Source organism: Danio aesculapii, chromosome 15 (genome assembly GCF_903798145.1).
Source record: "Danio aesculapii chromosome 15, fDanAes4.1, whole genome shotgun sequence".
In the NCBI taxonomy this organism is placed as follows: Eukaryota; Metazoa; Chordata; class Actinopteri; order Cypriniformes; family Danionidae; genus Danio; species Danio aesculapii.
The window spans coordinates 44218008-44236079 of NC_079449.1; the positions used below are offsets into that span (position 1 = coordinate 44218008).

Consider the following 18072-nt stretch of genomic DNA (forward strand, 5'->3'; position numbering starts at 1 on the left):
GGGAAACCGGAGCACCTCCTGAAGAGCACTTAAAGGGGACGTATTATGCCCCTTTTTACAAGATGTAAAATAAGTCTCTGGTGTCCCTAGAGTGTGTGTGTGAAGTTTCAGCTCAAAATAGCACACAGATAATGTTTAATAACTCTCTGAAACTGACCCTTTGAAGCTTTGATACAAATTGTGGTGTTTTGGTGACTGTCGCTTTAAATTCAAATGAGATTGTGCTCTTTACAAAAGAGGGCGGAGCTACAAATGCCTGTGTGTCAGCATAGCGGCAGATTCAAAAACAAAACGAATGTCCTATGCTAATGAGGGAGAGATGGTCAATAGTGGGCAGCACCTAGAGAAACGGAATATTAATTGAGAAAACAGTAGGCGTGGCTTGTTTATTTCTACTGCGAGCTGATTGGATGTAGTAAAGTAGGCGTCACATTCAGAAAGATGTGGAAAAGGGTTTGGGGAGAGATATTACAACCTAACAGACTTCTCCTGCTCACCATTTCTGTTTGTTGTCAAAATTGACAGCTGGAGGGGCGTGGTTAAGCATGTTAGCCCCGCCTAATACCTCAGACAGACCTAATCTGAGAATTTAGCTGAACACAAACAGGAAGAGCATTTTTAGGTTTCAGTTAAAGATTACAAAAGCTAACTATTGTTTTTTTCCTAATGGCATGCACGGATTAATTGTTCACCACTAAACTAGCGATGTGAGTTAACGAAATCAGTATGGTTAGTTTTGAGAGGATGTATTGAGCGTGTGCCAGGGATATAATAAGAAAAAATAACAAAGAATTACCTTGGCTAGTTCAGGGTGGATCTCATTTTCAGATGTTTCTTCGTTTTTATGAACTGGGGCGTTATTTTGTGATATATCACTGATCTCTAAAACAACAACAACAACAAGAAAAAAAATCATTTCAGATGAAATGCAATAATGCAAACACATCCTGCAGTGTTGCTCCGATAAACATCACTTGCAAAATATTTGAAAAAGAATCACTGTAAGTTCACACCGAAAGCGGTGAGAGTGTCCAAGGTTGCTCTGGCCGCCCTGGCGACAACGCTGTCTGCCTTCAGCTCCGGCGGCGAGAGCGTCAAGATTCGCTACACTGATCTTGTATTTAACGGGGCCGTTGCAGCATATCAGTTACATTACCGCATAAAACACGCTTTCTAGCGTGAAAATGTTGCGGACTTATTATCAAATTCATTTAACAATGGTGTGGCTTTAACAATGGTGTGGCTTTAACAATGGTGTGGCTTTGCTCCACTTAATTATCTATTATATTATGGATATAATGGATAATTATATATGTTTCTATATGTCTGAAATATCCTGAAGCAGCAATACTGTTTTGTACTGTCGCATGAGATTCCCGCTTTTTTAAAGATAAATATATAACATTACAACATTAAAGCACATCAGTAACTTATTTAATGCATGTTCCTGTAAAAAAACATAGTAAATAATTGGAAATCCGGCGACCGCGATAATCAAACCCTTGGGAACAACTGTGGTCGGAACCAAAGATTACAGGTCTGTGTTCTCTGAACTCCTCTCAAGCGGTGGACTTCTTCATTCTGATTGCTTGCCGTCGAACCGCGTCATAGCTCATTACCATAAAGTTGACTTGATTTCAACTCTCCTCGACGCCCACACCGGCGAAGACACGCCACGCTGCTCATTGTCGCTTATCGCCGCCGGCTCTCATTGAAAATGAATGACTTCCGGCTACTTTGACACTCTCGCCGCTTTCGGTGTGAACGTACCATTTCACAGGAGGGCGAATAATTTCTGTATAACACTTTAAGTGATTATTAAAGGTGCTGTGTGTAAGTTTCTGACTCTTCTAAAGCGTAAAAATATCATAATATGTTTGCAGATATTTCAGAAACATGCTAAGTGAACATTCTTGTTTATCTGAAAAACAATGCTCAGATCAGATATTCTGCTTTGAACATGTGTTTTCCGTGTCGGAACGCTGTCTTGTTTTGGTCTCTTTAACTCAGCCAATGCCAGTTTAGCCAATTATACTTCAGTACCCCGGGTTGCCTTGGTGGAAAACAGCGTATTTCATTCATTCAATCAGGAAGGCTCTCAAAGCGTGCGCCCATGACTGAAATGCGACCGCCGATGGACAGTAGCAGACTCCGAAATGAGACGCAGATTCAGAGTTTCACATGAGGTGGTTATTTGTTACCAAATAATATAAATATTATGAAGGTAAACATTAAGTGAGCAGGTTACATTGTAACTCTGTGTCCTAACAACATGCTACGTGATGAGATACGCAGTGATAAGCAATTGGGCTGTTTGCACCAGACGAAACACCACAGAAATGTAAATACAGCCATTCAGAAGCACAGAATAGTGCACTCACTGCACTCCAGTGAAATGGTACGATTTATAATCTAAATAACAAATATTAAACCTCTTTAACATTATTAAATGTAGATGCTGAATCACTGATGTGTGTTGGTTTGCACTGAGCCACAGCTCTGAAGTTCAATCTCAAGCGGTTTATTTTATTTTCCAGATCTGAGGAGAACTATCTGCTGCTGCTTTCAGTATATGGCAATAAATGTCATGTGAAATGGCATTAAAACTCACACTATTAGCATTTAACTCTGAATAAAGCAAATGAGGCGTACCTGAGCTGATCATTGTCAGTTTATCTTGTTGTTCACCTGTGAGAAATAAAAGCCGTTTCTAAAATATACATGTCAGGTGTTGGTTAGGACAAAAACCTCCCTTTAATATGAAAAATATTCCTTCTATCGGGTGCCGTTGCTTTAATTTAGAACACGACTTAAATCAGCCTTTGTTGGTTACGTCAATCTGGCAACCTGCTCTTGTGTTTGTTTTGAACAAGTGGTGCAATACCTAGTTCAACCACTGGGTGTCAAACTTACACCCTGCACCTTTAATATTAATTTTTAATAGGTAAACCAAAATTCAGTGCATGTACAAAAATAACAATCGTTTCATTCCATACTTCAGTGCTTTATACAAAACAAGTTACCCACCGCTCTTAGTGTCGCTCATATCCGTACTCTTGCGATCCTGAACTGGGCCGTCTGTAGGGCTGATCTGCAGGATGCGATTTAAAGTGTTGATCCAATCGTCCATGTCTTGCTCATTCTCGGCAGCCAGTACAAAATATGTCACTTCATTCATTTTCAGCTCAAACGCGTGTTTCCTCAGTCGGTTATTCTGTTACACACACCAACAAGAAATATTAGCCATTTTAAGGGGTAGTTTACTCAAAAATGAACATTTACCTCCTATTTACTCAACCTCAAGTGGTTTCAAACCTTTATGTGTTTTTTTTTATGTTGAACGCAAAAGAAGTTATTTTGAAAAATGTTACCACTGACTTTCATATATAATACTACCGAATGGATGTCAATGGTTACAGGCTTTTTCGAAATATCTTCTTTCGTGTTTAACTACAGAATAAAAAAACTCCAATATTTTGAGACTAAAGAACGATGAGTAAATGATGACAGCATTTTCAGTTATGAGTGAACTATCCCTTTAAGTAAGGCTGCACAATATATCCCAAAATTATAGTCCCTTTATTAATCTGGGGTCGCCACAGCAGAATGAACCGCCAACTTATTGAGCACATGTTTTACGCAGTGGATGCCCTTCCAGCTACAACCCATCTCTGGGAAACATCCATACACACTCATTCACACACAGACACTACGGACAATTTAGCCAACTTAATTCTCCTGTACCACATGTCTTGGACTGTTGGGGAAACCAGAGCACTCGGAGGAAACCCACGCGAATGCAGGGAGAACATCCAAACTCCACACAGAAACGCCAACTGACCCAGCTGAGGCTCGACATGGTGGCCCAGTGGCTAGCACTGTTGCCTCATAGCAAGAACACCGCTGGTCCAACTTACTATCCGGCCGGTTGGCATTTCTGTGCGGAGTTTTCATGTTCTCCCAGTGTTCACGTGGGTTTCCCCCGGGTTCCTCCCACGTCCAAAAACATACACCACAGCCAATCAACTAGACCAAATTATCACCCAAGACAACCTTAATTTACACTTCTCATATGGTGACAAGCAGGGGAGTTCTCGAGACCTACCTGAGCTCAAACTCCCCTCTCACCCTTCTAACGAGAGGGAGCCCCGGGCTCGAGGATATTACGAGCTCAGGGCTCTCTCCCGGGACAGCATGCCAATTACGCTTTATTGATTATCAGCTAAGTGTGAACTCTTGAATTACAATTAATTTGATAAAATCTACCTGTTTAATAAGTAAAAGAACTATACATGTTTAAATGTTTGTGAGAAATATCAATTGCAATACTCAAACACAATAATGCATGTTTTTCCAGTATTGTGCAGCTCTACCTTTAAGAGCTTATTCACCAACCTGAACCACCCCGGTGCAAGAGTCCAGAAAAATGCAGCCTTTGGGTTCCTTGGAAATTTTTTCATCCTTGTAGAAGTTCATGATGTAAGAGTTGTCAGTGAGCTGAGTCAGCTGAAAATATCGGCGCTTAAAAGACTGCAAAAGTTAAAAAAAAAGACAGTTTTTCACTCAACTAGTTTTATTTTCAGAAAATATAAAATGGGTTACTAAAGTTAAAATAGTTAATGCATTTACTAGCATGAACAAGCAATAAACAATACATTTATTACAGTATCTGTTCTTGTTAGTTAATGAAAATACAGTTATTCATTGTTAGTTCATGTTAACTCACGATGCATTTACTAATGCATCAGTAAATGTTAAACTATGATTAATAAATGCTGTGAAAGAATTGTTCATAATTAGTTAATGTCATTAAATACATTAACTAATGAAACCTTATTGTAAAGTGTGACCAAAAAAGGAGTGTTTTGAATCTTATGTGAGGCTTTTGAATCTAACACAATGATCACGAATCAATAGTCTTTGTTTGGCCTTGCGTAAAACACTGCACTCTTACCCGAACTGTGATGCTGTTGTTGACTGTGCTGTTAAAGTTGCCTTTATAGAGCCATCCGGACTTAAAAACACCAATTCCTCCTCCGCCTCCACTGCCTGCACCACCTCCACCGCCTCCTTTAGATGAGGACAAGGATGTTGTGTCCTATAATAAAAAAAGGGTTTTAGATTATCTTTTCATTTGCTTGTATATTAAGCTTTTTTCCCCCACATACAGATGAAGTCAGAATTGTTCGCCCTCCTGTGAATTTATTTTTTTTTCAAATGTTTCCCAAATGATGTTTAACAGATTCAGGAATTTTTCACAGTATTTCCTATATTATTTTTTCTTCTGGAGAAAGTCTTATTTGTTTTATTTCGACTAGAATAAATGCAGTTTTTAATTTATTTAAAACCATTTTAAGGTCAATATTATTTTAAGGATGTGAAAAATGGTCAACACACCTGGCTCATGGTCTAAAAAAGTTGTCCTTAGTCTCTTAATGAGTTGTGGGTGTGTTTTTGGGTGAAATATGCATTAAACTAGTCTCATCTCACATTCTCTTTTTCAAGAGTTCACACTTAGCTGATGACTGATTATAAAGCTTGTTTGGTATGCTGTCCTGGGAGAGAGCCCTGAGCTCATAAGATCCTCGAGCCCTGGGCTCCCTCCCGTTTGCAAGGCAAGAGGGGAGTTTGAGCTCAGGTAGATCTGGAGAACTCCCCTGCTGTAGTAGCTGATGAACAGATAGCGATTTATCTTATGAGATGACTACTTACTAGGAGCATGTCTATGGTGCCAATTTGGATTAGTCAATTAACTTAAGTTCCATGTTTTTGGATGGTGGGAGGAAACCGGGGGGCCCGGGGGAAACCCACGTGAGCACGGGGAGAATGTGCAAACTCCGCACAGAAACGTTGGCTGGCTTGGTAAGAACTAGAACCTAACTAGAAGGAGTAGGGGTGGAAGGGGGGATTCTTCAAAACGAAGATGGCTGTTATAAGGAACTTTGCGTATTTATAGTGGCTTAGGAATCGTCTGATTGGTGAATCATAAATTGAATGCGGGACTGGCTGCAAGCAATCATAAGCACGTGATCCTCTCCAAATCAGTTCATAAATAAGCTTCACAAAATAAAGTTGCAGTCATGCATTGGCAGCTTAACGTATCTGTGATTAGCCAAGTTGGGTTGGTGGGCTACATGCAATGACTATTCATTATGACATGTGGGATTTTTTATATTTATGTAGACAATAATAATATTGTACTTTCCAATCCGTTAAGTTTTCATATTTAAAGATGTTTGTGTGCTGCTGCGCATCTCTGTGTGTGTAATAAGCAATATGTATGGGCCTTGTAAACACACCGATAGGCACATATCACTAACATGCTCTTCAATTAACAGAAAATAGACCCAATTGACTTTAGAGCAGCTTTTAGTTGGTCAATTGCATCAAAATGGCAGCACCAACAAGTTATGGATAAAGAACAGGAGGTTGTTATCGCAGAATAAAGCCCGACAGTTTGGCATAAAATGGATCACTGTTGTGTGAGACAGAAAGGCTTTATTCTGTGAAAACAACAGTCCTGGATGAACTTCATCCCTCTAATTACATGGCGGGGTACATGCGATGCCTATTCATTATGAAATTTGGGATTAAAGAATTATATATTTTTAATATTTATGTAGACAATAATAATCTTTTACCTTTTAATCCTTTAAGTTTTCATGTTTAAATCTGTTTTTGTGCTGCTGCACATCCCTGTGTATGTAATAAGCAAAGCGTATGCACATTGTAGACCCACCTATGGGCACATATCACGCTGTTTAAATAACAAAAAATAAATAAATAGACTCAATTCACTTTAGAGCAGCTTTTAGTTGGTCAATGGCATGGCCTATTTCAATTGCCTCAAAATAGCAACACACCAACAGGTTAGGGATAAAGTACAGGAGGTAGTTATCACAGGACTTTGCAAGCAGAAAAAACGGAATGCTTCACAAGCAAGGAAACGTATCTATGATTAGTCATTCATCATTACTGCAGATAGGTTGGTGAGCGACATGCAATGACTATCCATTATGACATGTGGGATTTTTTATATTTATGCAGTCAATATTAATCTTTTATGTTTAAATCCTTTAAGTTTTCATAGTTAAAGATGTTTGTGTGCTGCTGCGCATCCCTGTGTGTGTAATAAGCAATGTTTATGTGCATTGTGGACCGACCTAAAGGCACATATCACTAACATGCTCAGTTGCCTCAAAATAGCAACACACCAACAAGTTAGAGATAAAGTACAGGAGGTTGTTGTCGCAGGACTTTATAGAAACTTATCTGCGATTAGCCATTGTCATTCATCGTTACTGCAGATAGGTTGGTGGGCTACATGCAATGACTATCCATTATGACATGTGGGATTTTTTTAATTTATGCAGTCAATAATAATCTTTTACATTTAAATCCTTTAAGTTTTCATTTTAAAAAAGATGTTTGTGTGCTGCTGTGCATCCCTGTGTTTGTAATAAGCAATGTGTATACGTGTTGTGGACCCACCTATAGGCACAATTCACTAACACGCTCTTTAATTAACAAAAAATACTAATCCCAATTGACGACACCTGCTGAAACTAGCCAAAAACACTTGAGTTACGCCTTGAGCATTGAGTTTTTGAACCATACTGACCTCATCTTTGTCCGCATCTTCATGGTCAATCTCAAAAGAGTGGGAAGGCAACTTTTCTGCTTTACAGAGCTTCCTGTGAGGGAGAAGAAGAAATGAATAATTTTGTATTGCATTATAATTCGGAGGAATGAGCAAGAAAGTGTCTGTTTTTTTTTTCTTCACTTCCGCCTTTAGTGAAGTTTTTTTTCCCTCTCCGCTGTCGCCACTGGCTTGCATGGTTCAGGATCTGTAGAGCTGCGCATCGTTGGATTTGCTCTTCAGTATTTGGACTCTCAGTAGTGATTATTAAACCACACTGAACTGAGCTAAACTGAACTGAACTTAAACACTACAAACTGAACTACACTGTTCCTATTTACTGTGACCTTTTATGTGAAGCTGCTTTGACACAATCTACATTGTATAAGCGCTATACAAATAAAGGTGAATTGAATTGAATTGCTCTTCATCTAGTTCAGAGATACCTAAAAGTAGGGCCCGTGGGCCAAAAGTGACCCCCTATTCCATCTGAGAATGATGGGGCAAGTGCCTTTAACACAGAGATCCTCATTTCTAATTTAACATAACATTCTTTTGTTTGTTTGTTTTACTGCTGAACTACAAAAAAGAAACTGAAATGAAATGTTTCGATTAAATGTTGTAAATGAATGTGATTTTTTAAAATATAAATACCATCACTTGATGAACAGAAAACTAGGAAGAAGACATCGGTGAGCAAATCAAGGCAACATTTTTTTTGTTATAAATGAGATTGTTTTTGTTTTTACTGTAATAAATTCATTATAAAATGTAAAAACTATACTGTAATAGTTAACATAAAGCAATGATTTCTAGTCATTTTTAAATATTAATAAATAAATTAGGAAATCACCCATGGAAACTATGTTTACCTTCGACTCACTAGCCTCAAAAAAGTTTGGATTTTGGCCCTTCGAATGATAAAGTTTGGGCACCCCTGATCTAGTAACTAAATATGACTAGCAAATAAAAAGACTTCTGAAATTTGTTCATTTTATTATAAATATGTTTCATACGTACATAATCTTTTGCGAAAGTAACATGTTTAGAAAATGTTATTCTAGTGAACAACAACACCAACAAAGTCATCCACAAAGGAACTTTAAATACTCTCCCAATAGATTTCTGATTTAAAGTGGTAGTTTTTTCCACTTCTTACTGTATTTTTTCAGCCCTTTAAGTATTTTTTTTATCATGAAAGGAACTAATTATTATAAATTAGCAATTTGCACTTTTTTAAATTACATTTTACTTTTATACCAGAATAGAACAGGTACTTTTAACTCCCTACAATTTAACTGAGACCTAAATGTGATAGTTACAATATCATGTCAAACAGTTTGATAGCAACATACAGTACAGTACATACTGTCCTCCTCTAAATTCTTTTGTCTTTTATAATTTTTGATATATATATTTTTTACTTTTTATTTTTCCAAATGATGTTGAACAGAGCAAGGGATTTTTCACAGTATTTCCTTAAATGTTTTTACTTCTGGACAAAGTCTTATTTGTTAAAATGAAAAATCTACTATTGAAATTAGATATTAAAACTATTATGTTTAGAAATGTGTTGAAAAAAATAATCTTTCTGTTAAACAGAAATTTTTTCATTATTAGGAGGGCTAATATTTCAGGAGGGTTAATAATTCAACTGTACATGAAATTTTAAAACTATTTGTTTTCCATACAGTAAGAACAGCAAAATAATAATAATAATAATAATAATAATAATAATAATAATAATAATAATAATAATAATAATAATAATAAATAAGAAGAAGAAGAGGAAGAAGAAGAAGAAGAAGAAGAAGAAGAACAACAACAACAACAACAACAACATCTGCTAAATGAATAAGAAAGAAACATGATCACTGAAATCTGTATTTTAAAGACTTGGCAGCTACATTATGATATTAAATAATATTAAAATTCTCATTTGTAAAAACTTACTCCTTATTTTATATGATCTGATGTTATATAATTAATATTGTTACCCAATGTTGATTTGTTACACTCTTTATTTAAGTGTAAATAGTAAGTGTAAGTTGTTCCTATTCCTTTATTTGGATCTTTTCATAATATTTCTCTACATATTTCAAGCTTTGGCAATACTGTACCTGGGCAGCATGCGGTAGTCCCCTGCATACTCTTCATATTTATACTGAACAACGTGCAGCTGGGAGTTGAAGTATTGGCAGGCCTATTGAGAGAGAGAGAGAGAGAGAGAGAGAGAGAGAGAGAATTGAATTTTCAACACACTAATTGTGACAAAGACATTATACAATCAAATGTTACACACAAATAGGATAAGTTACATAATAAAACAGTAAAGGTTGGACTACTTCTAGTGCAATAGAAGAAAACCAAATTCAAGATGGTAATACCAATAATCAGGAAATATTGAAAGCCCATAAGGTATATTCTATACTGTATGAATTTTTATAGTAAAAATGTATTTTATGGCCTTACCATAGCCCTAACCTCAACCCTTTTAAGAAAGAAAGAAAGGTTTCAAAATTTGAATGTCAAAAGATCCTGTTAGTGCAAGTATGATTTTTTTTTAAGCATTTTGAAGAGTAAAATTAGGCTGCACGCATGTCATTATACAATATTGTGTTCTTGTAAACCACATAAACAAGTAAACACACACACGCGCACAAACACACATACAAATACATACATGCTTGTATATATGGTTTACGAGGACTCTCTATTTTATACTCTATTTGTGTGTTTATATTGTAAAAACTGCTTATCATATGGCCTTACCCTAGCCCTAACCTAAACCTTTTTAAGAAGCATGTTTCAAAATTTAAATGTCAAAAGATCCTGTTACTGTAAGTTTGATTTTTAAGCATTTTGAAGAGTACAACTAGGTCACATGCATGATATTATACAATAATGTGTTCTTGTAAACCACATAAACAAGTAAACACACCCAAACACGCATACAAATACACACATGCTTGTATAAATGATTTACTAGGACTACTCTATGGGTGTAATGTATTTATATTGTGAAAACTGCTTATTTTAGGGCCTTACCCTAGTCCCAAGCCAAACCCTTTTAGGAAACAGGTTTGAATGTCAAAAGATCCTGTTACTGTAAGTTTGATTTTTAAGCATTTTAAAGAGTAAAACTAGGTCACATGCATGATATTATACAATATTGTGTTCTCGTAAACCACATAAACAAGTACAAACAAACACACACACACACACACACACACACACACACACACACACACACACACTAGTAATTATAGTTTACGAGGACTCTAGATTCTATACTCTATATGCATAATGTAATTTATTTTAAAAAACTGCTCATTTTATGGCTTTAAAACAGCCCTAACCAAAACACTTTTAAGAAACAGGCTTCAAAATTTGAATGTCAAAAGATCCTGTTACTGTAAGTATGATTTTTAAGCATTTTAAAGAGTACAACTAGGTGTTATTATCCAATATTGTGTTCTCGTAAACCCCATAAACAAGTACAAACACACCCACACACCTGAATGTTTGGTTAAGAGGACTCTATATTCTATAATCTGTAGGTGCAATGTAATTTATATTGTAAAAACTGCTTATTATATGACCTTACTATAGCCCTAACCAAAACCCTTTTAAGAAACAGGTTCAAAATTTGAAAATCAAAGGATCCTGTTACTGTGAGTATGACTTTTAAGCATTTTGAAGAGTACAAATGCCACACGCATGTCATACAATATTATGTTCTCACAAACCTCTTGAATAAGTACGTACACCCACACGCACACAAATACACACACACTTGTATATATGGTTTACAAGGACTCTATATTCTATACTCTTTATGCTTAATGTAATTCATATTGTAAAAACTGCTTATTATATGGCCTTACCATAGCCCTAACCCAAACCCTTTTAAGAAACAGGTTCAAAATTTGATTGTCAAAGGATCCTGTTACTGTAAGTATGATTTTTAGCATTTTAAAGAGTACAACTAGGTGTTATTATCCAATATTGTGTTCTCGTAAACCCCATAAACAAGTACAAACACACACACACACACACACACACACACACACACACACACACACACACACACACACACACACACGCACACACACACACACACACACTTACCTGTCTGACCAGCAGACATTCGGCATGTTTGTCAGCTCCCTCTGGGACAGTAGACTTCACTGTTCTCCTTTCTACAGGAAGTGTGGATACCTTAAAAAAAGAACAACAGAGAGTCAAAGGCTGTGTCCGAAATCACATACTTAACTTAAATTACTATTTAGTATCTTAGAAACAGTATGTGAGCTGAGTAGTACTGTATGTCTAAACTCATAGTATTGAAAATAACAGATGAAAAGTACCCAGATTATCTACTACTTCCAATGACACACTGAAGTGCGCATCCGATGTACACCAATGGCTATCCCATAATGCAACACAACATAATTCATGAATGTGAGTGTCATGTGATCGTCATTATCTCAACAAAGTACTAAAGTGCTTGCATCGTGGATTAACTATTGTAACTCTTTCCTATCTGGCATCCCTGATAGGCAACTTCATCGATCACAGTTCATCCAGAATTCAGCAGCTAGGACAGTTCTCGTGTGGTTCTGATCACAGTTCTCTTTCACCTGTACTGGCTTCCTGTTTGCTATCGTGTACAATACAAAATTCTACTCTTAAAATAGAGGAGAGCAGGGACGAAAGAACCAATTCTTATAAAAACCTTTTTAAAAAGATAATGTTTTAGACAGAAATATACTTTACTGTGGTTACTAACTCATACGTGTGGTCTATCAATATCAGGTGGCGTTTTTAACAAATGTAGAATCAGCCAATCACATGGCATTCACTTTATTTCAAGAGTTCACACTTAGCTCACGATTCATACATAGCTTATTTGGCGTGCTGTCCCGGGAGAGAGCCCTGAGCTCAAGGTATCCTCGAGCCCAGGGCTCCCTCCTTTCACAGGGCGAGGGGAGACTGAGCTCAGGTCGATCTGAAACTCCCCCGCTGCTGAGGCCAAGGTGAACTTCCTGAGAGTAAGACATTAGAAAAAGATTTAGGCTTATTTTATCAATAATATAGAGCACATTTGCATGGTGGGAGGAAACCAGGGAACCCGGGGGAAACCCACACGGAGAACATGCAAACTCCGCACAGAAACACCAGATGGCCTAGTGAAGACCCAACACCATTGGTATTCTTGCTGTGAGGCAAACGTGCTAGTCATTAGGCCACCGTGCCGCCCATTCTTGATAAAGGTGGAAGAAGGGGAGGAGGGGGGTTTCTTCCAGACGAAGATAGTTGTAGAGAGGAAATGAGGATATATATAGTGACTTGGGATCCTTTGATTGGAGGATCATGATTAGCTAATGTGGACCAGCTGGGTCAATCATGAGCACATGCTCCTCTCGAAATTAGTTTAACATTTAAACTTCACTAAGTACACCTGTCCAACTGCTCTTTAATGCAAATTTCTAATCAGCCAATCGCATGGCAGCAACTCAATGCATTTAGGCATGTAGACATGATTAAGACGATCTGCTGCAGTTCAATCTGAGCATCAGAATGGGGAAGAAAGGGGATTTAAGTGACTTTGAACGTGGCATGGTTGTTGGTGCTAGACGAGCTGGTCTGAGTATTTCAGAAACTGCTGATCTACTGGGATTTTCACGCACAACCATCTCTAGGGTTTACAGAGAAAGGTCCGACAAAGAGGAAATATCCGGTGAGCGGCAGTTCTGTGAGCGCAAATGCCTTGTTGATGCCAGAGGAGAATGGCCAGACTGGTTCCAGCTGATAGAAAGGCAACAGTAACTCAAATAAGCACTCGTTACAACCGAGGTCTGCAGAAGAGCATCTCTGATGGGCTACAGCAGCAGAAGACCACACCGGGTGCCATTCCTGTTAGCTAAGAACACGAAACTGAGGCTACAATTCACACAGGCTCACCAAAACTGGACAATAGAAGATTGGAGAAACGTTGCCTGGTCTGATGAGTCTCCATTTCTGCTGCCACATTCGGATGTTCGGCTCAGAATTTGGTATCAACAACATGAAAGCATGGATCCATCCTGCCTTGTCAGCGGTTCAGGCTGGTGGTGGTGTAATGGTGTGGAGGAGATTTTCTTCGCACACTTTGGGCCCATTAGTACCAATTGAGCATTGTGTCAACGCCACAGCCTACCTGAGTATTGTTGCTGACCATGTCCATCCCTTTATGACCACAGTGTCTCCATCTTCTGATGGCTACTTCCAGCAGGATAACGCACCATGTCATAAAGCGTGAATCATCTCAGACTGGTTTCTTGAACATGACAATGAGTTCACTGTACTCAAATGGCCTCCACAGTCACCAGAGCTCAATCCAATAGAGCACCTTTGGGATGTGGTGGAACGGGAGATTGGCATCATGGATGTGCAGCCGAAAAATCTGCAGCAAATGTGTGATGCTATCATGGCAATATGGAGCAAAATCTCGGAGGAATATTTCCAGTACCTTGTTGAATCTCTGTCACAAAGGATTGAGGCAGTTCTGAAGGCAACAGGGGGTCAAACCTAGTACTAGTAAGGTGTACCTAATAAAGTGGCCGGTGAGAGTGCTTGTATGCTTTGAAAGGCACCTATAAATAAGAAGTATTATTATTTATTCATTCATTTTCTTTTTAGCTTAGTCCCTTTAATAATCAGGGGTCGTCACAGTGGAATGGACCGCCAACTTATCCAGTGTGTTTTACGCAGCAGATCCCCTTCCAACCCAGTACTGGGAAATGCACATACACTCTCATTCACACACACACACTCATACACGACGGCCAATTAAGTTCATCAATTCCCCTATAGCGCATGTGTGTGGACATGTGGGGGAAACCGCAGCACCCAGAGGAAACCCACGCCAACATGGGGAGAACATGCAAACTACACACAGAAATGTCAACTGAGCCAGCCGGGGCTCAAACCAGCAACCTTCTTGCTATGAGGCAATCATGCTACCCACTGCACCACCGTGACGTATTATTATTATTATTATTATTATTATTATTATTATTATTATTATTATTATTATTATTATTATAACAGTGGTTTGTTCTGTAAACAATTGAAAAAAATATAGCTTAAGGGGGCTAATAATATTGATCATAAGATGGTTTTAAACAATTAAAAACTGCTTTTATTCTAGCCGAAACAAAACAAATAAGCCTTTCTCCAGAGGAAAAAATATTTTATGAAATACTGTGAGAAATTCCTGAATCTGTTCAACATCATTTGGGAAATATTTAAAAAATCTAATAAATAAATACATTTTTTTTAAAAATCACAGGAGGACGAATAATTTTGACTTTCAGTGTTCAAAACCGATTCCTAACACTTCCAGAATCCTCCAGTAGAGGGCCCAGTCAGCCGGATTCTGACGTGGACTCTTAATTTGCTGCATCTGGGATTGTTTAGCTCTGAGTGTATATTCACTGAGCACTAAGCCATTGTCCAGCCTGTGGGTTGCCAGATCTTTGGGATTACTCACCTTGATTACTGATTTAGATTTGTTAGCCTGCGCTGCCATCTTTGTGGTTTTGAGTTCTCCTTTTCTCCGTGATGTGTTTGTTACATTATTGGCGATATGAGTGTACACGTCTGCTTTTACTCTGTGAGTCAGTGTGTGCAGGCTTTGTTTATATTTGTGCTCTGTAGAGCGCTTGTCTATCTGCAAAGAGGATGTGGTCTGAACAGGCCTCTGCTGGCGTGTTTTCAGTTCAGCACAGGGAGAAGTGTTAATACACACACACACATATACACACACACACACACTCTCACACACACACACACACACGCACACGCACACGCACACACACACACACACACACACACACACACACACACACACACACACACACAGACATATACATATACACACGCACACACACTCTCGCTCTAATTTAACACTTACTTCATGACATGTACTAAATGAGATCTCAAAGCGTAGTTATCTTTAGTAAACGAAAACTATGACTAAAACTGTTGGTCAGAAAACATTTTAGCTAACTAACATAAAATGTGGGTGGCATGGTGGCTGAGTGCGTAGCACTGTCGCCTCACAGCAAGAAGGTTGCTGGTTCGAGTCCCAGCTGCATCAGTTGGTGTTTCTGTGTGGAGTTTGCATGTTCTCCCTGTGAACAATAACTTGACTTCTGCTTTATCATTTGGAAAAGTGTCAGAAGGTTGATTTTTCCCATGAATCATCTACTGAACTGCATCCCGATCATCACCAATACTGCAGAAGACCTACTGGAACCAGCATGGAGCCAAGATTCTCATAGAAATCAGTCAAGTTTGGTGAAGGAAAGATCATGGTTTGGAGTTACATTCAGTATGGGGGCGTGCGAGACATCTGCAGAGTGGATGATCAACATCAACAGCCTGAGGTATCAAGACATTTGTGCTGCCCATTACATTACAAACCACAGGAGAGGGCAAATTCTCCAGCAGGATAGCACTCCTCATACTTCAGCCTCCACATCAAAGCTCCTGAAAGCAAAGAAGGTCAAGGTGCTCCAGGATTGGCCAGCCCAGTCACCAGAAATAAACATTGTTGAGTCTGTCTGGGATAAGATGAAGGAGGAGGGATTGAAGATGAACACAAAGAATCTTGATGAACTCTGGGAGTCCTGCAAGAACGCTTTCTTCGCCATTCCAGATGACTTTATTAATCAGTGATTTGAGTCATTGCAGAGATGTATGGATGCAGTCCTCCAAGCTCATGATGGAGTCAGACACAATATTCATTCTGTTTCCACTGCAGCATGACCACATATTCTATACTGGACATTATTTCATAAAATCATTAAAAATCAAGGCATGATCATATTTTATTTTGGTCAAATAAGCGTAATCTAGAGGCCTTTGACTTTCATATAAGCCACTTCTGATTCCAAATGATCCACTAGAAGTCAAGTTATTATTTTTTGTTCCTAAAACTTGGATAGGCGACAAGACTTTTGTCAGGTAGTGTAGTAGTCAACATTTGAAGTAGATCAAAAAGTGTTTGGGTCTTCTTCAATAGTTCTAGAAGGTTATAATCCACTTTAAATATGGACTACAACCTTCAGTATTATTTTGCATTAGATTATTTAATTTCTGTTCCTCAATACTGTTAGACTGTCCAGAAAACCAGAAAGAACTGTTTATTTCATTAGTCATTTGTTTGGTTTATGCAGACACACTCCCCATCAATGAAAAATTATGAATTCTATCCAAATACTTTTTAAATCTTCATTCATTCATTTTCTTTTCGGCTTAGTCCCTTTAATAATCAGGGGTCACCACAGCTGAATGAACCGCCAACTTATCCAGCACATGTTTTATGCAGCGGATGCCCTTCCAGCCACAACCCAACACTGAGAAACACCCACACACTCTTGCACACACTCACATACACTCCGGCCAGTTTAGTTCATCAATTCCCCTATACCGCATGTGTTTGGACTGTGGGGGAAACCGGAGCACCCAGAGGAAACCCACACCAACACGGGGAGAACATGCAAACTCCACACAGAAATGCCAACTGACCCAGCTGGGGCTCGAACCAGCAACCTTGTTGCTGTGAGTCGATTGTGACGTCCTTAAATCTTCTTGTAAAACTATATAAGAAATATCAAAATAAATCACAGGATCACAAAATATTGCACTTGCAGCCCTAAAACGCCATGGATCAATACCATAGATCAATACACACAACATGAACACACCAGTAAGAAAAGACAAATACTATGAAAGCACTTACAGTGAAGTCAAGGTCTGGGAATAACAGGAGATCTTGAAGAGGATCTTCTCTGAATTCAGCTTCAAGTTCAGAAATCACAGCTTCATAGTCCAGAGGGTCTATCAGTTTGGGCTTCTCCTGCTGTGAGACACACGTCAAAAGATATCATCATTAATAATAGCAGAATTGCAATGAAAATAATGAAAAAAGCATGTGCAAAAAAAAAAAATGCTGAAATCTGTGTTTATTAGTATTAATAATTCATTAATTTCTCTTCAGCTTAATCCCCTATTCCCTCAGGGGTCGCCACAGTGGAATGAACCACCAACTATTCCAGCAAATGTTTTATGCAGCGGATGCCCTTCCAGCTGAAACCCAGTACTGGAAAACACACATACACACTCATACACACACTACGGCCAGTTTAGTTAATCAATTCCCCTGTAGCGCATGTGTTTGGACTGTGGGGGAAACCGGAGCACCCCGAGGAAACCCACGCCAACATGGGGAGAACATGCAAACTCCACACAGAAACGTCAACAGACCTAGCTAGGACTCAAACCAGCGACCTTCTAGCTGTGAGGCGACTTCGCTACCCACTGCGCCACCGTGCTGCCCACCTGGACATTTTGTTTTATTATAATTGACATAATTAGTTGGC

The 18072-nt window shown here is 38.5% G+C and overlaps 1 protein-coding gene across 5 annotated transcripts in view; it reads right to left on the reverse strand.

Annotated features, from left to right (window-relative positions):
* dock10 (dedicator of cytokinesis 10) overlaps positions 1-18072 on the reverse strand; it is a 167497-nt gene that overhangs the window by 95711 nt on the left and 53714 nt on the right. For all 5 annotated transcript variants that reach the window (XM_056473282.1, XM_056473285.1, XM_056473284.1 and 2 more), the window contains exons 2-9: positions 17433-17552; positions 11771-11860; positions 9760-9842; positions 7622-7694; positions 4955-5098; positions 4396-4530; positions 3028-3214; positions 797-882 (exon numbers count right to left, since the gene is read on the reverse strand). In XM_056473282.1, the coding sequence (XP_056329257.1) occupies positions 797-882; positions 3028-3214; positions 4396-4530; positions 4955-5098; positions 7622-7694; positions 9760-9842; positions 11771-11860; positions 17433-17552 (918 nt within the window). The remainder of the gene's footprint in view (positions 1-796; positions 883-3027; positions 3215-4395; positions 4531-4954; positions 5099-7621; positions 7695-9759; positions 9843-11770; positions 11861-17432; positions 17553-18072) is intronic.